Source organism: Aspergillus brasiliensis, assembly GCF_001889945.1.
Source record: "Aspergillus brasiliensis CBS 101740 unplaced genomic scaffold ASPBRscaffold_3, whole genome shotgun sequence".
Classification (NCBI taxonomy): Eukaryota; Fungi; Ascomycota; class Eurotiomycetes; order Eurotiales; family Aspergillaceae; genus Aspergillus; species Aspergillus brasiliensis.
Window position 1 is genome coordinate 1,449,840 of NW_027137444.1, and position 25,524 is coordinate 1,475,363.

Genomic DNA, 25,524 nt, shown 5'->3' on the forward strand with positions numbered 1-25,524 from the left:
TCCAGGGTCCTGAACCGCTGACGCCTCAACCTTGGGTTCGACGGAAAGGCTCGTCCTATTTTTGGTTCTCCTTACGAGTGCAGAACCACGGATTGCGTGTCTTTCGGCTACGCCACTTTTTCTGCTTTTCTGGTTCTTTGCAGTGGCCTGGGCCATGCGTAATTCCCCGTGTCTGGTGATTGTTTCATGACTCTATTCTCCTCGGACTTTAGGCTGTTTCTCGATGGTTCAAGGTCGTTGTGTAATCGTCATGAATGGTCGTTCATAATTAGATAATTGTCATAATTGGGCTGCATAACCCTGCTGGCTGGATAATATACCTATTGTGTCGCTGTTTATGACTAGAGATGTAATCTCAGAGTGCGTGAATCTCGCAAATGGTTCATAAGCCATTGTGGGATAAAGGTGACTCATGATAAATCGTGTTTGCATTTATCGACGCTTCCATCGTTGTAGTAGTAATGGTGGTAGCACTAATTTACGTCTCTGGGGAATATATTGGGACTCACGGTTCATATAGTATATATAAATGACACTCGAACAGACATATCCTTCAAGTAACAGCTAGTATATCGCAATGATCATATCTTGCTGATTTCTCGGAATATCTAGACTTTTCAAATGACTAGCTACTCGACAGCCTGCTACTTAAAAGATATAAATTGAAATCGGTCGAAAACCTAGTAGTATTTTCTTACCATCAAACTCCCAAGCAACTTATATGAACACTATTACTTCTCAACTATGTACATATACCAACCCCGCCAACCAAACCCTCCTATTAAGATACTTCTTCCTCGCATACTCCATTCTAGTGCAAGCCCCTCCGGCCCGACGGACTCACCAGACAATAGTTCCACGGCTAAGTACTAGTCCCCCAATCTCACTAATGCCCAATTACGGCAATTGCTAGCTACTACTGACTATATACGGTGTCTTGGAAGAACACCTTCTCGGCAGTTATAAGCAGTTACCAACATCTATACTCCTATATGATGTAGCAAAACTGCAATCAAGAACGTATGTACCCGTTCTACGCAGTCAACTATGGTACCACATTGATGACGTGTCTTTGTATACCACACTTACGTATTAGCCGTCCGCAACAGGCCCCTCACGCTCAGAAGCTACTTGTATTGACCGTGCATTTCTCCATAAGTGACTGTTATCCGTCTCGCCTGTGGAAACCGTGCTTTCATTTCTACAGTGATGTTGACTCCGACCTTCTGTCTGCCTAGTAGGTGTTGGGCCGATCTCCGCGGAGTATCCATGCTATCCAGAGAGGGGCTACTTTTGACAAGAATGTCCTAGCCCAATGGCACTTCCTTTCTACGCAAAATAGAAGCGAAGCTTTCTTCCGAAGTGAAGTGAACTGAACTGAATGGCTGTTGACTGAAGTCTATCTAAGTATAGATACATCTGAAACGTCGGATCAGTCTTTTTTCAACAATTAAGTGCTAGTCCAGACTGATGTATTAGCTAAATAAATTGTTACGGAGTATGTTTGCTTGCTTTACAAAGGTACGTCCCTGGGAGGTGAGCTAAGCCACCATCAGGGGTAGATTTGGACATATCTCAGATGATGATTTTAAGGAACGGATTAGTCGAAGCCATGTATTTTTTATGTGACTGAAAGTAAGCATGAAGAAAAAGGGGCAACGAGCCTCACAGCCACGACTAGCGCTTCATGGATTCCAATCCCGGCGAACAGGGATCGATTTGGGGCTATTCAGCCCGTGTTTCGTGGTCTGAGTAGTACTACTAAGTTCGTTGGGACGATCGTAAGCACTGTAGCAACTAGCAAGATGGAAAAGTTATAGCATAGGGCACTACTTCTGTGTTGGCCCTGTTGTTCTAGAAGAACAGGGAATGCTGCCTCGGAAGATTGAGAAATCAGTTTTGGCGTACTGTGCGCTCCCGTATAGTTAGTATGAAAAGTGACAGATGCTAGAGGCCGCCAAAGTAGGTGTCTCCTGTCTATCATTGCTAATAAGTGTGACTTGCGCATGAAATGGTGACATGAACCTCCAAGGCCGAACTATTCTGGTTCGGATTTCGGACTTTCGGGAGAAATTTCCCTATATTTTCGGAGAGGCCTATATCCACCTCAGTACTATATAAAACTATTATTGCAAAACTGTCCAGAGTATTAGCAAGGCCTCGAACGGACCTGTTTAGTCCGAAATCTTTATGGGGACAAGGTGCAAGTCTGAATGTCGAAGCTGCAAGTATCCATCAGGGGAGCCCAGTGGAACGCCGATCGATTCAGACTTGAACGGAATGTAGAAGAGTACTGGGTGTATATACCTGCCAACCTGGCAATATCAATGTTGCTTCTAAAGCTTGAGCTTTTTTAGTTAAAAGTAGGAGATAGTATGGTGTGTAAAGATGTCACTGGAAGACAGGATAGACGTGAGAAAACATTGTTGTTCGGAGATAGTATGGCACGTGGTATCTTGAAATGTCATCAAATCAACTAATAGCACAATGATGACAATCTGCGTCGCTTCAAGTATTGTAGAAAACGAACACTGTGCTTTGTATGCAGAAAGAGCAAGAAGGAGTATATGGAGCGTATATACAAGCGGTGTACTGCCTCAGGCACCAATGCACGGACTTGCCACGACCAATTATCGCCCCTTATCAGCACGTGACGCGGAGTTTGGCAGAATCGGACCAAAAAAAAAGAGGAAAGAAAAAAAAAGGGCCGTACCAGCTTCACGTTCCAGACCCAACCCCAACGTCGAATATTTTTTGTTCGCAAAGGGAACCTGTCTACGGAAGGTATTCAGCCAAGATGCCGATTCCTGTGGATACTGCGAAAGATATCACCAAGAAGCGCAAGAGAAAGCACGGAAGTGCGCGCGCTGCGACCGAGGCCGACGATGCTTCTCCGAAGCCCGCAGTTGAAAATGGAGAGACGACCGAAGTAACGGAGACACCTACCGAAAAGAAGTCGAAGAAGAAGGCTTCCAAGGGAGCTGAGAAGGAAGAAAAGTCCAAGAAGCGCAAGGTTGACGACTCCAGCAATGAGGATGAGAATGACAGCGAGGAAGAAGTCCGTCAGGCCGAACCCGAAGATGAAGATAATGATGAGGGCAAGGAGGATGGAAATGGTGCGGATCTTCCCTCGCTGGACGCTGTGCGTCTGCCTCAGACGGACGGCGAGCCGAAGAAGTTCACGGAATTGAACCTCTCTGAGAAGACGATGAAGGGTATTCAGGATATGGGCTTCGAGACCATGACTGAGATTCAGCAACGTACCATTCCCCCGCTACTTGCTGGTCGTGATGTTCTCGGTGCTGCGAAGACGGGTTCCGGAAAGACCTTGTCGTTTTTGATCCCTGCTGTGGAAATGTTGAGTGCTCTGCGGTTCAAGCCTCGCAATGGTGGGTCTTTGATATCTACTAACTGTTGCTCGATTGAACATGTGCTAATGTCTTGGTTCTAGGTACTGGTGTTCTTGTCGTTTCTCCTACCAGAGAGTTGGCTCTGCAAATATTCGGTGTGGCTAGAGAGTTGATGGCGCATCACTCGCAAACATATGGTATTGTTATTGGAGGTGCCAACCGCCGAGCTGAGGCAGAGAAGCTTACCAAGGGTGTCAACCTGCTCATTGCCACCCCTGGACGTTTGCTCGATCATCTGCAGAATACCCCTGGTTTTGTGTTCAAGAACCTGAAGACTCTCGTTATTGGTAAGTGTGACGTGATTACGAACGCAGCAGGAGAATGTACTCTAACGTCTGTGCAGATGAGGCGGACCGTATCCTGGAAGTCGGTTTCGAGGACGAAATGCGTCAGATTGTCAAGATTTTGCCCTCCGAAGAGAGACAGACCATGCTATTCTCTGCCACCCAGACCACGAAAGTCGAGGATTTGGCGCGCATCTCCCTGCGGCCTGGCCCCTTGTACATCAACGTCGACCACCGCAAGGAACACAGCACGGTCGAGGGTCTGGAACAGGGCTATGTCATCTGTGAGGCTGACAAGCGTTTCCTGCTTCTTTTCTCCTTCCTTAAGCGCAACCTCAAGAAGAAGATCATTGTCTTCTTCTCCAGCTGTAACTGTGTGAAGTACCATGCGGAGCTGCTCAACTACATCGACCTGCCGGTGCTTGAACTCCACGGCAAGCAGAAGCAGCAGAAGCGGACCAACACATTCTTCGAGTTCTGCAATGCCAAGCAGGGAACTTTGATCTGTACTGACGTTGCTGCCAGAGGTTTGGATGTGAGTTTCTACCTGCCTATGAACAATCTACCCAGAGCGCAATCTGACTAGTATAGATTCCGGCTGTGGACTGGATCATCCAGTTCGACCCTCCGGATGACACCAGGGATTACGTCCACCGTGTCGGTCGTACGGCTCGTGGTGTCAACGGAAAGGGACGCAGTTTGATGTTCTTGCAGCCTTCCGAGGTTGGTTTCCTGAAGCACCTCAAGGAGGCTCGTGTTCCCGTCGTGGAATTCGACTTCCCGGCCAACAAGATCGTCAACGTTCAATCTCAGCTTGAGAAGTTGATTGGTCAGAACTACTATCTGAACAAGGTACGTTGACAGGCTGCTTTTGACTCCTATGTACGATATTGATCCAATACTGACTCAACCCGCCTAGTCCGCCAAGGAAGGTTACCGGGCCTACCTCCAGGCATATGCCTCGCACTCGCTGCGGTCCGTCTTTGACGTGCACAAGCTTGACCTGGTCAAGGTTGCCAAGGGATTCGGATTCTCGACACCGCCGCGCATCGATATCCAGCTGGGCTCCAGCCTGAGTCGGGATAAGAAGCAGCAGCAGCAAGGACGACGCAACTACGGCAGCCAACCGAAGGGGCTGAAGTTCAAGCGCAAGCACGAGGATGACTGAATTGATTGACTAATAAGCAAGAGAAAAGCAAGTGGGTTGTGTGATTTCTTGAGACCTGGCATTTTCGTTTCGGAGTTTACCCTGTGGATATCTGGACTTGTCTATATATTGTTATTTTATCAGTTTGTTTCCCTGAATAGATCATTCAGAAGCATTTCTTCATTGCATAGCAGCCGTATTCCCGTTACATTTCTTTGTTTCTCCGATCGGAGATTACCATCAGAAGCCCAAAGACAGGTGACTAGAGCAACATGCTAAGTATCTTTCTGTGAAACCGAGATCCAGGTCAAAGGACTGGTCACTGTAGCTCCCTCGGCTGGATTGCTGATGTACTTGGCAGCGAGGAGTGTCTGACGGCTTATGAATAGCTGCAATGCATGTCATTCATGTACAGACCTTGTACAGAATGGAATAAAGTATGTTAGAGGCTGAGCTATGAATAGATACATAATAAACTAATTGATGATCGGGTGAATCTTATCTACTACTCCCGTTGCTGCAAATGTGGAACTATACGCATCTTGTACATAATAGTGGGCTGTGCTATACCTGGCAACTCTGCTCATCAAGAAAAAGAAAGTTTATCAAGTGACTCGACAAGAAGGAGAAAAACAACCCTTCCACGAGGGTGTATTGAGAATCTCATAGGCCTGTTCGGCTTGCTAAACATATCATTCTGTATCCTTCTGGATCATGGTGGCCGCCTGTTAAAAAGAAATTAAATCAAATCAAACAATATGATCCCAGCCCCGCCACACCCCATGCATTGGACATCAAGACCAATTAGAGTAACTACGACCCGACGAATCCGATCATCAGAATTGAGTGTTCACTTTCATCTCCCGGCAGACACAGATTCGAAAGGGCAAATGAGACCAAGCTGACCGGGGAAGCATGGACTATCCTGGGAGAACCCATTAAACCTTGGTACTTCTTAAATCCGAGGGTGGCTGGTCAAAAGAGGTGGCTGGGAAAGGGCAAACAAAGGGAAAGGAAAGAAAGGGACGGGACGGGATCCGCCGTCGAATCCAACTTTCCATCCACCATCCACTAACTAACTACAGCAAAGGGAAAAAAAAGTACGAGCAAACCATCCAACGTTGCAAATGGCCGTAAGCAACACCTGGTCCTGACAGTCACCTGTCCGACTACAGCATGATGATCATTGCAATGGAGGAAAAAGGATGAAAAGGGCTACCAATCAGCAGTGGAAGCTGTAGTCAGAGTCCACGGAGGGGGGACGGAGTGATTGATGAGCTGGCAGCCTTAACTGCCAATGATTGCTGGGAGTTGGTCGTCCTGGAGACCGCCTGGTCCTGGTCCTTGGACTGCCTCTAATCCTTTCCAGTCAGTGTGAGATGGGGAGAGTCTCTGCTCACTGCTGGTTCCGTGTGTGTCTGTGTGAGCGGGTCGGGGGAAAAAGGATGGGCTCCACCCACTTACTCACTGTTCATCTACGGGTTGATGAACTTTCTGTTCGACTCGGACTGTCCTAATCCCAGTAACCAACTACCGTACCTACACTAGTCATGTTCGTTCGGATGCTGATGCTTTTCCGGTAGCTTCCCTCCGCCAGTGGTCTTCAGAATTTTCCGATTGCCAGCCAGGTACCGGAGTACGGAAGACAGGAGATCGTGGCTTCCAATGTGACGAGTCATTCCGGGAACAAAACAGGACCCTCTGGACATTGGTGCTGGCAGGGCTCGTGTTTCAAGCTGTATATATGGCAGCCAATTCCTGAGCATCACGCTCCAGGTTTCACCATCATGAAGTCTCGGGAGGCAAAAAACGCTCCCTCTCACACACACCTGTACAACGGTAATAGGGCCACCCAAGATCGGGAGTGGCAGACAGACAGGAAACAGATCACATCTCGGGTCGCACTACGAAGGCAATAACCCGCTTTCGTCCAGTGGGAAGTGCGCGCACGAACTTGTATGGATTTTAGGAAACAAGAAAAATCATATTTCTTCCAAGCCTCATGCTCCTTACATCCTTGGTGTGTCTGTCTGGAAAGAAGACGCGGGTGGATGAGAGTTGGATTCAGCCTTAAGCTTGAGAGAAGCATCATCGAGAAAATCACTAGGCGACAGTGAGATAATGGCAAAGCCGATCAACTGCTCGGTAGTATTTCTATTCTCGAGGCTGAGTGAGAGAGAGTTGAAGCGCAGCTTTGCTCGGTCACCATGCGTGGATCTCATCTGGTGGAGGAGGATAGTCCCGGGAGGATACACACGTAGGAAGCAAGCAGTCCACTTCTATCGAACCCAACCGATAATGACACCCAAAGTGAAGTGGAAATCCCGCTTCAGACGAAGGGCATCAGCAATATAAGAGCCCAGGAAACGCGATAATCGCGAGACTGGCAGAAACAAGAAGCTCTCAGCACTTTCATCGTGGCCAACTCATCCAGGTCGTACCTTACTTAAGTTTCAGTGACTTTTCTTAATCAGTGCCGGCCACTGATTTGGACCTGACGCTAAACCACCAACTCCAGCAAGCATCCATCCATCCATCCTTATACTCCTTGAACTAGTTTCTTAGTTCACCTTACCAGCCTTCTTTATTTTTTCCCCTCCCTCACCGTTCCCACCCATCAAATCATCCTCCACTGGGTCTTTCCCCTCTTCCCTGCTGCTGCCCGTCGATTAGATTTTTCTCTTGTTCTTGAATCTTGGGCATTTTCCCTGCATCCGAGTTATTATTACCCAGCCCAGCCCCGACGAACTCGCAATCATACCTCCAAAACCCAATCAATGCACGGGTGAACTCTTGCGGTGAATGCACATGGCCACCACCGTCGACTGATTCTCCACACCGATTGTTGGCTTATCGCAAGTGAGGGAGCTGCCTCAATTCACTTGCCTCATCCTCATCCTTAATTCTCATTCCCTCTCAATCCCTCTCTCGCTCTCTCTCTCTCTTCTCATCCCCCCCACCTCTTCCTTCATTGTGTTTAATTCAAACCACCACCGGCAACTACCGCCTCGGGTGTTTCTGCTCTACTGCTAAAATCTCCGCTGTTATTGCATCTTCCTCCCAACACTCCCCAGCGCTGGTACGCTTCTTTCCTTTGCTTTTTGTGATATCGCAGCAATCCCTCACAGCTGCTCTTCTTCTGCGTCCCCACCTGCTCTGATCGCCATCCTTCCTTTCCCTTTCCCTTTCCCCTCCCAATCCCCAATCCCTCTGGCTCTTGCTGCCCATCGAATTTACCCGCCTGCTGCCCTTCTCCTCACCCAAGCTGCATATCGATCGGTCCGATCTGTAGTGACACTTCAGTCTGTTAGCAATCGGACCCAATCCCCAGCCTTAATCCTTTCCAACTACCCTCCTTCCACCACACACCCCCCCCTGCACTCGCTTCCTGCCCCTGAAATCTTGCCAGTTCCCAAATCAGGAAAAATAAGAAAATAAAGAAATCAGGGAAGGAAGAAAGAAGAAAAAACAAAAAAAAACCAAGAAAGGAAAAATATTGTTCCCACTCGCCCAAGCACAGAGTATGGTCTTGTCTGGCTGAAAAAGAAAGGATTTCTCCGCTCTCTTCTTCTTTTCCTCCATCATGGGCGTCGACACCCGCAGACCGATCTTGCCTGCCCCCACTGAATCCATTGTCGATACCAACGGCAGCATCACAGGCACTGATCTGGCAACTGACATATCTCGCCGCACAGACAAGACCTCTTACTCCATTCCTGACGACGGGAGCCCCGTCACCATCCCCACTCGTCGGAAACATCGCTCCCGCGGGGACGAGTCCAAACTGTCCCGCTCGTCGCAGCACTCCCAGACCTCCCTGCTCATCGAGTATTTCGAGGGCGGGAAGGGTTCTGGCTCCCTCACTTCCCGCCCCAGTGTCCGCGTCCGTGTCACCCCTTCCTCCGCGCGGAAGCTGAAGGACCAGAAGGACCACATCCAGATCACCGAGTCGAGTGGCAATCGGAAGCCCCTCTATTCCCGCCGCATCTCCCTCAGCTCGCCCCACAAGCACAAGTCGCTGGAGGAGTCGGGTGTTGATGACAGTTCGTCCAATTCAGCCACCGATGAGAACCAGCCTCCCGGCCATTCTCCCCTAGAAATCGAGCTCATGAACCGCGACCAAGGCAGTGAGCTCTCCGCCCTGTCTCGCGACAGGTACTTCCACCCAACCTCCGACATCTCGTCGATGCCGGCGGATAGCATGCTGGAAGCCCCCTCCTCGGGTCCTCGTCGAAAACGCAGTCAGAGCTTGGAACGGGAATCCAAGGAGTACCTCAAAACCCCTCGGCGACAACGCAGTCGCAGCCTCAGCACCGAACGCATTGCTCATCGGGTCGCAGAGAAGCTCAGTAACGACCCTCGTGACGTCTCTAGGCAACGCCGGCGGGCCGAACGAAGTAGGTTCGAAGACGGCAGTGATCTCCAAGAGATGGACTCGAAGTCTCCTCGACGTCGGGCTCTTCCCGACGATATGATGAGTCCAGAATCCAGCCTCCTCAGCGCCTCGGCTGTGTCCTCGCATCGCCGATCCGGTGATCAGTATTCGTTCAAATCTGGCACCTCCAAGTCATCGATCAACAACCCCAAGCTTCTTGAAACCGTTGAAGACGCGATCCGACGACTCATATTACCAGAGCTGAAGGAACTGAAGAAGGACCAGAAAGTCATCACCAACACGTCCAAGTTTGAACGCGACATGAACACCTCCCATTCATCAGCCAGCACGCCCTCTCGGGACGAGCTGGGAAGACGACTCTCCAAGCACGCAAGTGCCCCTGACGTCCGCAAGCCCAAGGTTGTCCTCAATAAGGATAGTCGCGACGAAGGCATCGTCCTGTCCGGCGATTCCGTCCCGTCCCAGAAAGAGCGGAGGTCCAGTAAGGACAGCGAACGAAGCCATGGGCGAAGCGAAAGGAGTCAGGATGTCGGTTACATCAGATGGGCGAATCGGCCCGAGTTGACGGAGCAAGAAAAGCTCCGTCGACAGAAGAGCAAAGGACTGCGTGATGCAGAAAAGGCTGCACTCGTAGGAAACGCCCTAACGGCTGCAGCCCTCCAGCACCACGACTCACGGTCCAGCCTCGGCAAAAGCGAGGGAAGAAGGAAGAGTAGTGGAACCCGAAGCCGTACCGGCAGTATTAACGAGACCGAACTAGTCTTCCAGAAGCACAATGTTGCCCCCATGCCACTGCGCAGTGCGATTGAATCCGACCTCACCAGAGCCTCCCTTCTCTCCGAGCAGACCGCCGAACCAGCAGCTCCGTACGGAGACACCAGATTCCATGAGGGGTTTCGCGGCTCCCCTTTCCAGTCTCTCTCCCCTGCACCTCTCTCTCCCGCACCTCGCACGCCAAATAGAACGCCTCTGGACGCACGGCATGAGCTGAAGCTTAAGCACAGCAACCTGTCCAGCCACGACTTGTCGATGCATAGTCCCTCGAGTCGGTCGCCCGTCGGGGATGCCGCCGCGGGCGCCATTGCCGCTGCCGCTGCCGCTAATCTGCTCGACGCCCACTCCGAACATCATGATCTCGACTACAGTGACCTGGCGAGCCGTCGGCACACACTGAGTCCGATACAGAGCGTGGCCAGCAATGAGAGCCAATCTCCGGTCAAGCAGGACTTGACCCATTATGATAGGTACGATTACTCCGAAGATGAACGAGAATTGGAGCCGCGTCTCTCGATTGACTCTCTTTCGTCTGCGCCCAGTACGGATTTTGCAAGATCTACCCGTCCAGAAGGCCTCAGCATCACGAGCCAAACGGAGTCCCTACGCCGTCAACAGGAACATGGCCCCGAGCTCGGCTACGAAGAGACACCCCGGCCGTCCCCCCGACAGGAAAGACACTGGGAGGAATATTCCGACGACGATGAAGATCAGCATTCGCTGGCCGAGACTGAGACTCAGAGCAATGTGGATAGATGCAGGACCGGGTACACCGACGACAGCGAGCTTGATCACCACGACCAGGAGGATCAGGGCCGACCGGTTGCTGAAGGCCTTGCGGCCAACCCCCGATTCGTACATCCGGTGGCGGTTGAATCGGCGGTGGCCTCTGTCCTCGAACCCACGATCCTGGATACCAAGTCCAGCCAGTCTGGAGCGAATCGTTCAATGGCTGGTATTCCGGAGCAGGAGGAGGAGGAGGAGGAGGAGTGGGAGCCCGAGCCTCTGGAGCAATCGGAGCTGGCAGAGCACGAATCTCGCCAAGGAAGCCCTTCAAAGCAGCGCGAGGGTGTTTCCAGTCCCGACGCGACCTCATTCCCTCGGCGCATGGGTGCTACGTCGCCGCCCCAGAGCGTCACTCAGTCGCTGGACGACCACGACCACCACGAGCCGGCTCCTCTGTTCGCTGGTGACCTCGACAGCAGCCCATTGCCGCATGAAGACGACCGGAGCCCTGATTCGGAATCAGAAATTAATACCAATCCTTCCATCATTCAAGGCCCCGCGGCCCATGAAAACAGCTGGTCGTTCAACCGCACCCCTTCTAAAGACGCGCCGTCGCCCCTCTTTGACAAGTCGGGAGCCGGCGCCAGCGCGGGCTTGGGCTTGGGGTCCGTGGAGGCCTCCCACTATGGCCAGGGCTACTACCCGGAGGACGACTACGGTGCGAACGACTACTATGATCAGCAGTACCACGGAGGTCAGATGCTCGGCACACCGCTTGGTGCGAAAGACGAAGGTTATGTCTCGGCCGCGAACCCTCGCTCCCCGAGTGTTGAAACCCCTGAGCCACTGAGCAAGGGTATTGCTGGAATTGATACCAATGGAATGGGTCTGTTTGACAGTCCCCTTGGAGGGGATGAGCACTTTATGCCTGGTCACCAGCGGCAATTGAGTGGCTACTCTCAAGGAGTGGGCTCGCCTCTGTATGACAGTGCGACTGGGAAAGGCATTGACCGGATTCAGTCCAAGGACATTGTTGCTCTCATGGACCATGTTAGTATCCATCTCACCTTGCTTGAAGGTACCACTACTGACTTGTTTGAACAGCTCACGGTTCGCGACGCCCAAAGGAATGCCAGGGACACGGAGATTCTCGTGACTCTTGTTCGAAGCGCCGCGGAAATGCGCAATTCCTTCGAGGAGATGAAGAAGTTCATTGCCCTCCAGGACGGGATGCTCATGGAGGCTAGTGACCGACAGCATGAGCGGACATATCGAGCTCTGGGTGGGCCACGCCCTCAGCCGGTCAGCACGCGTAGTGCTCGCCAGGTGCCTCTCGACGACGGGGATGACTTGCGTTCGAAGCGGAAGAATATATTCAAGCGGGCACTCAAAGGCCTGAGCCTCAAGAACACCAACGATCTCACTCGGATCGAGGATATGTTGGAACAGCTCCTTGATGAAGTCGAAGCTCTGCGCTACGGCCAGGATGACCGGTTGATGCGGGGAGGCAACCGGGCCGCCAGTGTGGATCCTGAAGGCTATGAGCCGGAGGGCCATGCTGGGACTTCATCGCCCGGAAACCAGTCGGAGTATCTTTCCACCTCTTCCCAGCCTGTTCTGGAACCCCTCGTCGGTAATGGACTGCGGAGGGGCATGGAAAATCGGGTCAGTACGGTGCCGGAACTGGATGAAGACATCGATGAGCCGGAGTTCATGAACCCAGCCATGCCTGCGAACGACCCGGCAAACAACCGTCAGGGCCGGGCTGGCTCCGCCCCTGTGTCAACACCTCCCCGTGAGCCTATGGCTTCGGGTGCCCTCAGTAACGAGGCGACGCCGAAGACGACTGAAAAGGCCAAGAAGCACAAATCGAGCAGCTCTTCATTCTTCCCGAAGATCTCTCGTTGGTCCAAGACTACGGCGTCTTCGATGGGAGACAACATCCGCAACAGCATCCAACCTGGCCGCAGCAAGGAGCGGGCGTCCTTCGATACCTCGCGCTCTGGATCCGAGGCTGCACCAGGACCATACAAGCCGGACTACTATGATCCTCAGGGCGAAGACCGATTGCGCTCGACGTACACTCTGGAGGACCCGCAGCAGGAGAACCGGCCACCGTCTCCGCTGGTCCCGTCTCAAGCTTCGGAAGCGCCGAAGTACCGGGCCCATCGGGGCAGCGTCGATCTACACCATCCCCAGCCTCGCCAGGGCCCGTCTGGGCGATACCAAAATCAACTGGAAACGCAAGCGCAGGTCTACGGCGTGCCAGCGGGCGCACCTTCGGACCAGTGGGGATCCAACCCCAGCTTGTCCGGGGTTAACGCCAATCCCCGCTACAGCGGCGCCAGTCGTCTTTCCCCCATCTCGGACGCGGGCTACTCGGAAGCGAGCTCGCGGCACACGGGGCCTCCTCGTCCGCCTAAGATCAAGGACGAGGGGCCACTGATCCCAGAGCGGCCGCCCAAAGTCAAGGAAGACGATGAGCGATCGTACATGGAACGAGTTGCTTCGCGGGTTAGTGTCCATAGCCGGAAGGGACGTTTTATTCGCATGATGCTGACCATATCTCTGTAGAGTTCGATCATGCGATCTCCCCGTAGCACGCCTCCTCCCCGGAAACCCACGGGGCCTCGTCCCCTCACGTCGGGCAGCCAGTTCAGCCCTGCGCGGCGGCAGCGAAGCCAGTATCGCGCCAGTCCGGAGCAGGTGGATGCCGACCATGACTATTGACGCGACAGACAATTGATACCCAACATTATTCTATTCCTCTTTTTCTTTTCTCCTCTCGTGATGTTTTCCTCGACCTAAACCTGTTACACGATTTGTTATGTTCACGACTTATGACCCGGGCAGCGATGATTGTTGCGAATCTGCCCACCAGCGTGCATGGAAATGAAATGGATGGTTGTACGGACGGACAGGGGGATGTGTCGACTAGTATTTGCTACTTTGTGTACCGACTTTTTGCATTTCTGTGCTATATGATTCCCTTCTTGCAGCATATTTTCTCGATTAGTGCATAATGGATGGGCTGTATGCCATGCGACGGATGGAATACAAAAGTTGTCCACATTTCTTAGTAACCAGTTGCAGATAACTGAGTTAGTCTTGACATCATGGTGCCTAAGCCGAACCCTATTTACAGCTTATCAGCAGCAGCAGCAGCAGCAGCTCAGCTGTGGTTCAGCTGAGGTTCAGCTCGGGGTTCCATGGCTCCAGTACATGCGGGGTCAATGCGGAGAACAGCTGATGATTTAGATGATCCCATTTAAAGCAGCCAGTTTCTCCTTCCTCTGTATCTCTACATTTGCCAAATAGTAACAATCCACAGAGAAGATTATAACTTCCATTATGACTACTGATCAAGATATCGACCCCCTCGACCTCCCCATCTGCACCACCTGCGGCACTCAGTTCGCAACTCCCACGCCTCCAAGTCCTTGTCCCATTTGTGATGATCCGCGCCAATATCTCCCTCCAACTGGGTATTTCCCTTCATTTCCCCCCATCTTTGACTATACCCCCACTTACTATAGACTCCGGACTACCACCACCACCACCATCATCTACACAACACTAATATAATCTTAAAATGATAATAGACAAGACTACACAACCCTCCGCACCCTCCGCGCCCCCACTCACGAACCCCAACTAAAGAACATCCTCGCCCCTCTGCCCTCCCCCAACCTAGACAAAAACAAGAAGACGAAGCAGAATATCAAGATCTACACCATCCACACCACCCCCAAACACTGCATCGGCCAACGCGCCTTCCTCCTCCTCACCCCGCACGGCAACATCCTCTGGGACTGCATCCCCTACCTCGACGCCGACACCATCTCCCAGATCAACACCCTCGGCGGAATATCCGCCATCATCATCTCCCATCCGCACTACTACGCCACACATTTATCATGGGCCGAGGCGTTCAACTGTCCGGTATATTTATCCGTCGAGGATAAGGAGTGGGTGATGCGATTATCCCCTTCCATTTCCACTTCCACTTCCACTTCCACTACTAGTGGGGGTGGTAATAATAATGATAAGGGAGCAAGACAAATCTTCTGGGAAGGACAAGAAATCGACATCCTCCCGGGCAGTGGGGTCATAGGAGTGAAAACCGGTGGACATTTCCCGGGGAGTTCGGTGTTGTGGTGGAAAGATGAACGAGTGATGTTTTTGGCGGATACGATTGGGACGATTCCCAGTGGGGTCGGGGATTATGGTGCTCGAGGGAGGAAGGAGGGGACGGCGTCGTATACCTTTATGTGGAGTTATCCGAATATGGTAAGTCTATTTCCTTATGAATTTTTCTTTGGATATTGGGTTGGGGTGATCGATGGAATTGGGGGTGAAAGGGTTTGCTGACTGGGGATAGATTCCACTGCCGCCGGATGATGTACATGGGATTTGGAAAGCGATTAAGCATACCGAGTTTAATCGGGCGTATGGGGCGTTCATGGGAATGGATACCGTTGGGAATTGCAAGAAACGTGTGTTGGATAGTGCGAAGATCTTTGTTCGAGCTATGGGGTACTTGGATCATGCGATTCATGAGGAGGAATGTGCATGATGTGCATGGTTTGAATCGGATTACATACTTGCATTACACAGTACATACTGCATGGACTCTATTGGCACATCTGCATCTGCACCTGCACCTGCATCTACCGCTCCAGATAGTTCGATCAAGGAATAATGTACATCTTGCATCTCCATTCTCACCCCCACCCCAAAGCTGCCTACACATCGGTGAATGGCCTCACCGAGGTCCGCACCACGATGGCCTCGCTGGCCCCATTGTTGGCACACTGCGCCGTGGCCAGAGAGCTCGGCTCCAATCCATCGCTGATAGGAAACGGTCCTGGGTAGCTGTCCGCCGTGCGCGTCTGCTGCAGCTGTGCCATATCCAGCGTGACCTGCTCGGGCTGCGACTCATCCGCCAACACGCTGTCCATTGACCACGGCCGACTCAGAATACTAAACCGCAACCTGTCGGACATGAAGCCCGAGAGTCGCACCCCCGGAAGCATACTCTGGTGTTGACTTGAACAGTTGGAATGCGGATCACTAAGCGACAGACTTCTTCGGATGATCGATGAGTAAACCGAGTCACTGGCAAGTGGCTGGTGGCTCAAGAAGTGCACGCTCGCGCGCGAACTAGTGTGGTCGTCAAACCCTCGGTCTCTATCGGCAATAGCGAGCTCCAAGCTCCGTGTCGGTGCGCTGTGAGAAAGTTGAACGACCCGCGAAGGCACCGGCATGAGAGGAATGACCAGGCTGGAGGAGGGGGCGCTATCGGCCGTGGTAGGTCTATCGTCCGCGCTGGAAAAGCCCGCGTTGGAGGGCAGACTGGCATTCAACGACGTGCTCTCGGGGATGATCTCTAAGAGGATCTGGATGATGTGTTGCTCCTTGCGACTGATGGCTTGACCGACGTAGCTATAGGGATATCGGGGCGACGTGCGCCGCAACCCCGTGAGGCGCGCCAGCAGGTTCAGGAGCTTGATGGTAAGAAGAGTGCCGAGGAGGGCGAGGACGGTGCGGATATTGATGGCATTGAGAATCGGATCGCGAGGAGCTGGGTGTTTCTTGGCTGACATGGTGGCCGGCAGGAGTATTTTATACTGGATGCAGGGTGAAAAAAAGGATGAGGAGCAGGGAAAAGGAGAGATAGATCATTGTGAGGTGTCAGACTCGGAGATATGAGTGTGGAAGTTGAAGGTGCAGAGGAAGGAGCGACCGAGAATATTTGCTTTGCAGATATCATCTGGATGTAGATTATGCCGGTATAATCTGTTAAAGTACTGCAGGATTGAGATGTAGTATGGACACTTATAGTAGCGTGAAGTATAGAACCGAAACTAGTTAAGGAAGCCAACTCCGCATGCCAGTCAGTCTCCACTCGATCTTATCAGCCCATCATCTTTCATCTCCTCTTAACGTCACTTCTCCACTCTGCATTCCTCTCTCAGTCTTTCTCTCTTTTTCTTCCTCTCCTCCTGGCCTGGAATCTTGTCAATGTCCATCTCTAATCCAGCCCTACGCATCTCCCGTTCCATCATGGCATCCTTGAACAATTATCCCCTCCGTCAACGACGATTCGCGCCTCTCCATCCCTCTTCCTCTTCCTCCTCCTCCGCACCCCCACTCCGCGGAATTGTCTTTGACGTCGACGGCACATTATGGTAATATCTATACCTTCTTCAGCTATCAATTCCAACAATAACTCAATAAAATATAATCTACAGCCTCCCACAAAACCACATGTTTTCCGAAATGCGGTACTTCCCCAATGCCCCCACCCACCTTCTACTTCATTAGTATTCATACTAACAAAATAAATGGTATATACTAGACAAGCCCTCAATATCCCCCCTAAAGTCGACATCCTGCACCATATAAGCCGTCTTCCGACCCCCGAATCGCGCCTCGAAGCCGCAAACAAAATCAAAGCCATTGAGCGCACCGCCATGGAATCCCAGCAGCCTCAGCCGGGCTTAGTGGAGTTGATGGATTTCCTAGAGGAGAGGGGGGTGAAGAGAGCTTTGTGTACGAGGAATTTTGAGTAAGGCTCCTCCCCCTTCCTTATCACCTCTATGTTTTGGAGGTTGTATGAATTGCAGGCATAGAGGGGTATACTGATGCCGATGTAGAGCACCCGTCCTCAACCTCCTTAATAACCATCTCCCCGCACATGTCTTCCTGCCCATCGTGACACGCGAAACCCCGGGGCTATTGCCCAAGCCGGATCCAGCGGGGATATTGCATATTGCGAGGGAGTGGGGAGTTCAGGATGAGCGGGGTGCCGCGGGGGGGTTGATTATGGTACGTCTCATTCCTCTCCATTACTATCCGACTCTCGAGGTAGAAGTTGTCGGGCTGATTATGGCTATTCTGCACACAGGTCGGAGATTCTATCGACGATATGACGGCCGGACATACAGCCGGCGCGGCGACAGTTCTCTTACTCAACGATCATAACGAACATCTCAAGGACCATGCGCATACGGACCTCTGTATCGAGAGGTTGGATGAGCTGATTCGCATCCTAGATGAGGGGTTTGTAGGACATCGCGGGGGTGAGAAGGCCCCCACTACCACAGATAATGCCATGGAGAATGGCGTATAGCGCTATCAGCCTGTACACCATCATGTTAGACATCTATACCATCTGTACATACAATAGCTCTATAGGCTATGAGCTACGATCTAAGTCACACTTTCTAAACATACAACATCCAATCATTCCACCCTCGGGGTATATTTACACACAATACACACAGGAAACGCCGATAGCAACGACCTGCTCATCAAGACAATAATTTCATCCCATCACAATCGATACTTATCCCACGCCTTCTTCGCTGCACTCGGTAACGGTCGATACGCATCTCCTCCACCACCACCTCGCTTCCCACCACGACCCCCTCCACGACCGGGATTCCCCCCTCTCGACGGAGGTCGACTACCACCACTACCGGATGACTTCCCCCGTCCACCACCTCCCTGCCAACTATCCTTTCCTCCTCTTCCGCCGCCCCTCGGACGAGGATTAGGCGACATCGACCGCTGCCGGCTCGACGGGCCAAAATCAGACCGATCACGGTACCCGTTACTCGAGATATTCTTGTTTCCTCTACCGATGCCGCTTCCAATGCGGATGTTGCCGCGGTTGTTGCTACCGCCGCTGCCGCCGCCGCGATGGACGGGCGGACGCCGATGAACCATCATGTCGTCGCTGTCGGAGGAAGGCGGGCGGTGGTCGGCGCGGCCGCGGATCTTGAGGCCTCCTCGGTTATTGTTATTGTTGTTGTTATTGTTGCTGTTGTTATTATTGTTACGTCGGTGGTTCACGACGGAGTTGATGTTGGTGATCATGTGAGGGTCGATGCCGCGGACGGTCCAGGAAGAGGAGAGCAGGGTTCGGGAGGATGAGAGGGAGGGACAGTCGCCGATTAGATGGCGGTTGCTGGTGCAGTGGGCGCAGGAAAGGGAGACGAGGACGGGTTCAGAGGAGGATGGTTCGGGACGGGTAGTCAGCTTCCACATCAAATCGCAGTCTTCTTCGATGTGCGTGGAGGAGCCGCAGAGTTCGCAGGGGAATTCGCTGGGGGAGCCTTTCAGAGCGGATGGGCAGTTGTCGTCACTGTGGCCGCGGGCGCGACACCGTTGGCAGCGTCGCCAGGTCGGGCAGAAACTGCTTTGGTGCTGGTTCCACGCTCCGCAGTGTATGCACTGTGGAGGTTGGTTAGTTGGTGATGATGGGGGGAGGGTGAGGGGTGGGACATACCTCTCGGGACGGGCACACTTCTGCGAGATGTCCCTCGAGTAGACATTCTGTGCAGGCTATGGGTAGTTGTAGGTCAATGGCGTTGATGTCGCGGTCGTAGAAGCGGTACTTTGCTTGGATGTCCATGTCTTCGCGGTCGAGGTCGGCAAGGGTAGAGGGGGGCGTTGGGTACTTTTTCGAGAAGCGGAGGAGCGCATCCTCTTTGGATTGATTTGCGGCGGGTTGTCCATTGATAGATGTTCCGTTAGAGACCGGTAATGCCTCAGGGTCGTAGTCGTCGTCGCCGTCCGGAGTGATCAAGCCATCCTGGTCCTGACCGAGACTCTGACCGTTCCGTGACCCAATATTCAGCAAGATGGAGTCGTCTGCTTCGGATCCCAAAGACTCCGAGTCATCTGAGTCGCCGGAGAGCTGCATCTGACTGGACTCGTCCGAATCCTCCTCCTCATTCACCTCACCCTCCTCGATGCCATCAAGTTGACCGGGTTTGGATGCTTCCGTTTCGGGATCGCCATGGGACGAGACGGACTCGCTGCGACTGCGCCAGAATTGATCGTTGACAGTGTCGAACTGTGACGTAGGCTTGCTCTCCTCCGGCTTCCCGCGACTGCGAAGTGATGTCCGAATCGCACTCTTGCTGCCTTTATTCCAGCTCGCCGGCGGTGCGGGCGCGGACTCGGTCTGCTGCGCATCACCACCTTCGGAGGACCCGTCGTCACTGTCGGAACCCGAAGATGAGGTAGCATCTACATCGACACCAAGTCCCGCTGCACTAAAGGTAGCGCCTTGGGGGACAAAGTCGCGGACATTGCGAACGTCGGCGGAGCGACTGCGGCGTTGCCTCTTCCGCGGGTTCGGGTTGGAATCGTGGGAGCTCTGACGCGAGGATTGGCGGGAACCGTTTGTCTGAGCGCGGGGGCCGACTGCGGCGGTTCTGGAATCGTTATCGTCGGATGGAGAATCAGGCATCCTGCGAGGAGACGGAATGGAACGAGAGGGAGCAGGTTGTTGAGGCGTTAGCAGAGCAGAAGCAGCAGCAAGATTCATCGGATTTCGTTCAGATTTCGCGGAGAGAATTTTACGGCGGGCGGCAGGCACCACTTGTGCCATGTGCAGGTACCGTATCGTCACGAACAGGTATCAGCTTCACATTATCATTATTGCTGCAGAAGTTCACTAGGTTTGGCAGATGGCTGTCCGGTACAAGTGATAGTGAGAGGCTTAAAAGGCCATCAACGTAACGAGTTGGAATATTCGAATTGGCACATATCCGGCTTTCTAGAGACATTCCGATTTTAGAGGCGGATCGGCCTATTCTTTTCCTACCGATCTTCGTCAAGACGCGAGTCAAGGACGCAAGTGCTCCGTCAAATTTGGATATGTCCAGCCCATATGGGTCCCCTCAGCGAGAGACAGCGTATCAGGAATCGTAGAAATATGCTGGTAATTTATCTTGGGAATGATTTGTCTACTTTCTCGAAGAAAAACTGGATTTAAGCGGCAGTGGCCATGTAGTGTCATCTAGATCGATCCGGTGTTCGCGACCTTCATCTGACTCCTGGACTTACGGACGGTCCATTTGCTTATTTGCTCCGAGGATAAACGGAGTCGGGATATTTCGTGAGTGATAGTCAGGGCGTAGACAATTCATATGCTTATTTTCTTATTGGATGGTAGCAAGACGGAGTATGCAGCCATCCAGACTGAGATAGTGACTACACGCCTCTGGGAGCTGTTCATCAGCAATATACTCTGTATGGTCACTGCAGCTAAGTTATGTGGACACTAGACGGACTTAAGTAGAAGCTTTCAGCCAGTACTTAACGCGGTGTATCCTTGTTATATGCTAATACAACCAACGCTCCCAGATTGCGTTATCCACTTCAGTCTCATCCTGAGTCAGATACTCCTAGACAGAATTCATATGCCCGTGATAACCAGATGAACGGGCTGTGGAATAGGGGAGCTCCCTCGAAAGATATCATAGATAGCAAAATTAGTTAATTAAGGCCTCGGTATCAACCAGGCAGGAATGGCATTTGGTTGGTGCAGCGATGGTGTGGTCTAGACTCTATCTAGAACGATGGGATGCAGCAAGCGTCCCGGCTATTCTTAGCCAACCCGACGATTAGTTTGAGGTTGAGGATCTGCTCGGTGCCCCTCGGGATGTTGGATTGCTGGCTTCTTTTTTCTTTTTACTTTTTTCTTCCTTCTCCTCCATTGTCCTTCTTCCAGAAGTTTTTCCTCTCTCGTTTTGCAAGGCATTCACTCGCTTTTCGTCAACTCTTTCCCTTGAACATTATCTCTGTGTGTGTCAAAACTCCCATTCTTTGGCCCGGCGGTAACTTACCCCCTGTTCCGGTAATACGGAGACCTGCTCCCGTGACCAACACCGCCGCCGATCGTCTTCAAGATCGCCTCCCAGTCGAAGTCACTCAAGTCTCTCGGTATCCAGCCAGCTTGCTCTCTCGTTCTCTCGCCCGCGGCGTCCTTTATTTCCACTCTGCCATTCTCTCACGACCATTTTCTCTTCATTCCTGTCTCTCGATTCCTCCTTTCTCTTCGCTCGATCTCCGATCAATACCGCCAAAGTGTCTTCCCTAATCGTTCCCCGTGCCATCTCCTTCCCCCCGGACGTCGACGCTGGGTCGCGCCGGTTGACCCCGGACACCAACATGGCCCAGGGCAAGGCTGGACGGAGGAGACGGTCGAGTAGTATCATCTATCAAGAGCCTCCCGAGTCCATTGAGCATACCAGCGACCAGGCTGCCCTGCCCAATTTGAATGCGAACTGGGTCAACGCCAAGGGTGAGTAGTGGCCACCTCCACCTCCACCAGTTCCCCCCCATCATCATCACACCGTCGCTGCAGAAGGAGGGGTTCAAGTTCCGGCGGGGGACTTGGAACCAGCATATGCCCCCATGACATTGATGACCTTCGTGACACCCCTAGTGGCTGACCACTGACCACTCTGTACGACCCTTTAGGAGCCTGGACCATTCACTTCGTTCTCATTATCGCCCTCAAGATCTTGTTCGACATCATTCCCGGCGTCTCGCAGGAGACCTCGTGGACGCTCACCAACATCAGCTACATGTTCGGTTCTTTCCTCATGTTTCACTGGGTGCGGGGCATCCCCTTTGAATTCAACGCTGGCGCGTACGACAACCTCAACATGTGGGAGCAGATCGACAATGGAGATCAGTATACCCCGACGAAGAAGTTCCTCCTCTGCGTGCCCATTTGTCTCTTCCTGCTTAGCACACATTATACCCACTACGACTTGACGTATTTTACCATCAATTTCCTTGCCACCCTGGGAGTAGTCATCCCGAAATTGCCGTTTGTATGTGTTGTCCTTGCCTTAAGTGGATGGTGAGTCATGGATGCTAACCGTGCTGTGATAGTCGCACCGTCTGCGAATAGGTCTCTTCTCTGATATACCCGAAGAGTAGCCGCTCTTTCTCTTCTCCATTTTCCATTCCGTTTCCTTTTTGGCTTTATCTACTTGCTTTTATTCCCTTACACTTAACCCGTGGGTTATTGTTTTCTTACTACTAAACTACTACTTCTCGTTCTTGATAATATTCTCCGCTTGGCGTCGCTGTCTCTTTTCCTTGCCTTCTCTGTTCTTTTATACGTCTCGCTTCCTTGGTCCAAACATCTCTCTATCGTGCTCGATTTCGTGGGTCTCGTATCTCGGCGTGCATTGGGCAGACAGATCCATCAGGCTTATTTCGGGAAAACGAAGAGAAAGGAGGAGGCAAGGAAAAGGGGAAAATGTTGTTCGGTTTATAGAAAGGTGCTGGCGTGAATGGGGCATGCGGAATAGATGAAGATAAGGGGAGGCCGGTCTGATGGTTCTGGACTCTCTTCTCATCACTACATTCTATATAAGAAGACATTCCTTATTGCTATGGTGCTGACTGTAGACATGGTGTGGTTGTTTGTAGGCGCATTTGATGGCGTGATCTTAGCAGAGTAATCTATTGGCAGCACTGAGTATAGTAGCCTCTACTTACAAGATAATGCAGCAGGATAGCCATATGTAACACATAGTCACCCTTTGTTCTCCATGACTTCCCTTCCCACTCACAGGTTCTCCATGTACTCTATCTGTCTGTGTTGTTAACCAGAAGATAGTCCATTTGAGGCGCCAATGAAGGGCTGTAGCAGAGATCGGAATACTTCGGCGGTGTCTTGCATAGAGCTTACTCGCCAGCCCCTCTGGCGAATCTCTCACCAGGCCCTGCAGGTGTCATACCTAGAAGATGCAATCCAATGATTATTCCGAAGTCATCCTGAGTGCGAAAAGAACAAGTTTGCTGCTCTAAGATTGGCTTATAGCTCTTTAAGCACACGGAGTGCATGGTCGAAGAGAGCAGGAGATCAGCAGAATACATGGACTTCATTTGAATGCGAAACAAAGTATCGATACTAGGACGTGAAGGAAGGCGCTAAGCAGAACATACTCCACATGTCACTCAGTTTTACTGGTCACCACGCCGTCGGTCCTTGATTGCTATCCTTTCTAATTATACTCTCACTTTGCAATCACCCATAGCCGGAGGGAAGTGCACATCCCTCGATTTATGCAAGATACTCTCACTTGTTTGTCAGCAGCAGGCCTTTTGAGCTCTATAGAAGATACTGCTGCAACATTCAATGTACGCAAGCACCTTTCTAGACTCTTTGCTATGTGATCTCACTAGGGATAACCGCGCATCTTGATGTCCCGACAGATACTACTAATCACACCACCTCTCTTATTCTCACAATGGAGGAAGAATTAACAACTTCGTTGGAAGACATCCGTCACGCGGAGCAGCAGGTGAAAGAGGCAGAGCTGGACGTCAAACAAGCGGAGCAAGTTGAGAAGGCCAGACAGAGAGCCAGACACGCAAAACAGCGGGCCGCACAAGCAAAGCTTGGAGTCAAGCAAGCAAAACTGAGATACCAACAGCTGATGCTAGAAACCAAGCAGTTAAAGCTTAAGGCCAAGCAACTGCAGCTCTCAAACAAACAGGCACGACAGCAAGTTGAACCGAGCAGCCTCTTTGCCTTTCTCGAAGAGTGCCATAAGCTTTCGCTTGCTATTTGTTTCCAAACGAATATGTCAAAGACATACCATGGTTCCATCGATCCTTTCGGTAGATTACGCCCCAAGCGCATAATACCCTGGGAAGCCTTTCCCGCTTTCCAGCAAGCCATTTGGAAGACTATCGATGATGAAGATCCGGAATTCATTACACAGCGCGCGTTCGCGTCCAAGGATCAAGTGGAGCTCATTCGAGACAGTGCTACCCGACCGATAGCGTCCGAATCTCACCTTCAATTCTTTCAACGTGAGACCGTGGATAACCATGTGCAATCGATCCTTGTTGAATTGAACAACAATGAGAGACTTTGTCGGCGTTTCAACATCCACGGATATGTTAGGTCCGAAGACGAGGACAATGATAATAACCAGTTCTACATACATGTGAAGTCGGATGAGCAAGAAATCCCTCTGTATGCTGTTCAAAATCAAACTCCGCATGTGCTATCAATGGCTGATATTAGTGCTGGTCTCCACGAAATGGATTTGGATGACGACTTCATCAGCATTAATGGTGATAGCTTCGACAAGCATGCTACCTGGGTTGTGGCAGCAGTAATTACGCAGTTGTTCTCCAATATGGTGAATATTGGAGTTCGATATGGCTATATCTACACTGGAGAGGCCTTCATCTGCCTTTTTATCACAGAAGACCCGTCAGTGGTGCAATACTATTTGCTTGCTCCCAATTGGGATGTCACTAATGACGATGGGTCTCGGCTTCACCGAACAGCAGTTGCTCAAGTTCTCGCCTTGACCCTCAACGCCATGCAAGCTAGTCCTCCATCTCAGTCATGGTGCGATGCAGCTAACAAACTGGAGGGATGGGAAATCGACTACCCTGATTTCTTGGAACAGATACCGGAATCGGTCCGCAGGGAATCTCCGTCCGATTACAAGCCCCCGTCTTGGCCACCTATCAAAGAAATCCCTTCTATTCTACAACATATTGAAAGTACAAAGATGAACACGGAACATCAGTACTGTACCATGAAATGCCAAAGTGGCTTAGCCGAAAGAGGTCCTCTAGATCCTCTATGTCCGAACGTCAAAGAACACGGACATCAACTCCACAGCCTCAATGACAATGACTTGAGATATCTCTTATCTAGGCAGTTGTCACACGATCGAGAAAACGGCTTCGAACAACTACACATTGTTGGTCGGACTGGCTACCTACTGAAGGCCACCTTACTATCCCACGGATACACAGTGATTTTGAAGGCCACCACCTGGCAGAAACTTCCAAGACTACGAAGGGAAATTGAGACTTATCATCTCCTCCACTCTCTTCAAGGAGAACATGTTCCAGTTCTCATCGGAGACTTTATCCCACAGGTTCAGTATTGGTATCACGGCCAACAGATAGCGCAGATGCTTGTGTTGAGCTGGG

The 25,524-nt window shown here is 51.7% G+C and overlaps 9 protein-coding genes across 9 annotated transcripts; 7 read left to right on the plus strand and 2 right to left on the minus strand.

Moving 5' to 3' along the window:
* The first annotated feature begins 2,717 nt into the window (after positions 1 to 2,717).
* has1 (ATP-dependent RNA helicase HAS1) lies at positions 2,718 to 5,110 on the plus strand. The gene is made up of 5 exons (XM_067624219.1): positions 2,718 to 3,389; positions 3,452 to 3,697; positions 3,754 to 4,229; positions 4,286 to 4,546; positions 4,614 to 5,110. The coding sequence occupies exons 1-5, from the start codon at positions 2,798 to 2,800 to the stop codon at positions 4,860 to 4,862; spliced, it is 1,824 nt and encodes a 607-aa protein (XP_067481872.1). The 5' UTR covers positions 2,718 to 2,797; the 3' UTR covers positions 4,863 to 5,110.
* Positions 5,111 to 8,424: 3,314 nt separating this feature from the next.
* ASPBRDRAFT_193336 (uncharacterized protein) lies at positions 8,425 to 13,467 on the plus strand (the record flags this gene model as incomplete). Its single annotated transcript, XM_067620606.1, has 3 exons — positions 8,425 to 11,787; positions 11,842 to 13,251; positions 13,312 to 13,467. 3 exons carry the CDS (start codon positions 8,425 to 8,427, stop codon positions 13,465 to 13,467), a joined length of 4,929 nt encoding a protein of 1,642 aa, XP_067481873.1.
* A 621-nt stretch (positions 13,468 to 14,088) lies between these two features.
* ASPBRDRAFT_119151 (putative metallo-beta-lactamase domain protein) lies at positions 14,089 to 15,313 on the plus strand (the record flags this gene model as incomplete). The annotated part of the gene is made up of 3 exons (XM_067617230.1): positions 14,089 to 14,222; positions 14,340 to 15,027; positions 15,119 to 15,313. The coding sequence occupies 3 exons, from the start codon at positions 14,089 to 14,091 to the stop codon at positions 15,311 to 15,313; spliced, it is 1,017 nt and encodes a 338-aa protein (XP_067481874.1).
* ASPBRDRAFT_39809 (uncharacterized protein) lies at positions 15,119 to 16,525 on the minus strand. Its single transcript, XM_067624220.1, has one exon. The coding sequence runs from the start codon at positions 16,341 to 16,343 to the stop codon at positions 15,483 to 15,485; it is 861 nt and encodes a 286-aa protein (XP_067481875.1). The 5' UTR covers positions 16,344 to 16,525; the 3' UTR covers positions 15,119 to 15,482.
* Positions 16,526 to 16,803: 278 nt separating this feature from the next.
* On the plus strand, positions 16,804 to 17,872 carry ASPBRDRAFT_193339 (putative haloacid dehalogenase-like hydrolase; the record flags this gene model as incomplete). Its single annotated transcript, XM_067620607.1, has 5 exons — positions 16,804 to 16,928; positions 16,992 to 17,024; positions 17,099 to 17,308; positions 17,397 to 17,568; positions 17,648 to 17,872. 5 exons carry the CDS (start codon positions 16,804 to 16,806, stop codon positions 17,870 to 17,872), a joined length of 765 nt encoding a protein of 254 aa, XP_067481876.1.
* Positions 17,873 to 18,075: 203 nt separating this feature from the next.
* Positions 18,076 to 20,143, minus strand: ASPBRDRAFT_27643 (zinc knuckle domain protein; the record flags this gene model as incomplete). The annotated part of the gene is made up of 2 exons (XM_067622409.1): positions 18,076 to 18,978; positions 19,034 to 20,143. The coding sequence occupies 2 exons, from the start codon at positions 20,141 to 20,143 to the stop codon at positions 18,076 to 18,078; spliced, it is 2,013 nt and encodes a 670-aa protein (XP_067481877.1).
* An 832-nt stretch (positions 20,144 to 20,975) lies between these two features.
* ASPBRDRAFT_456088 (uncharacterized protein) lies at positions 20,976 to 21,882 on the plus strand. Its single transcript, XM_067625454.1, has one exon. It carries the CDS (start codon positions 21,122 to 21,124, stop codon positions 21,635 to 21,637), a length of 516 nt encoding a protein of 171 aa, XP_067481878.1. The 5' UTR covers positions 20,976 to 21,121; the 3' UTR covers positions 21,638 to 21,882.
* On the plus strand, positions 21,709 to 22,488 carry ASPBRDRAFT_193341 (ORMDL family protein; the record flags this gene model as incomplete). Its single annotated transcript, XM_067620608.1, has 3 exons — positions 21,709 to 21,841; positions 22,021 to 22,379; positions 22,441 to 22,488. 3 exons carry the CDS (start codon positions 21,709 to 21,711, stop codon positions 22,486 to 22,488), a joined length of 540 nt encoding a protein of 179 aa, XP_067481879.1.
* Positions 22,489 to 23,810: 1,322 nt separating this feature from the next.
* Positions 23,811 to 25,070, plus strand: ASPBRDRAFT_107327 (uncharacterized protein; the record flags this gene model as incomplete). The annotated part of the gene is made up of 1 exon (XM_067616581.1): positions 23,811 to 25,070. A coding segment is annotated over one exon (1,260 nt), but the record flags the coding sequence as incomplete, so codon positions are not given.
* Positions 25,071 to 25,524: the final 454 nt, after the last annotated feature.

Coding starts and splice junctions, on each gene's coding strand:
- has1 (XM_067624219.1), top strand. CDS start 2,798: ATGCCGATTCCTGTGGATACTGCGAAAGATATCACCAAGAAGCGCAAG. Junction 3,390..3,451: donor GCGGTTCAAGCCTCGCAATG/GTGGGTCTTTGA, acceptor TCTTGGTTCTAG/GTACTGGTGTTCTTGTCGTT. Junction 4,547..4,613: donor AGAACTACTATCTGAACAAG/GTACGTTGACAG, acceptor CAACCCGCCTAG/TCCGCCAAGGAAGGTTACCG.
- ASPBRDRAFT_39809 (XM_067624220.1), bottom strand. CDS start 16,343: ATGTCAGCCAAGAAACACCCAGCTCCTCGCGATCCGATTCTCAATGCC.
- ASPBRDRAFT_456088 (XM_067625454.1), top strand. CDS start 21,122: ATGCAGCAAGCGTCCCGGCTATTCTTAGCCAACCCGACGATTAGTTTG.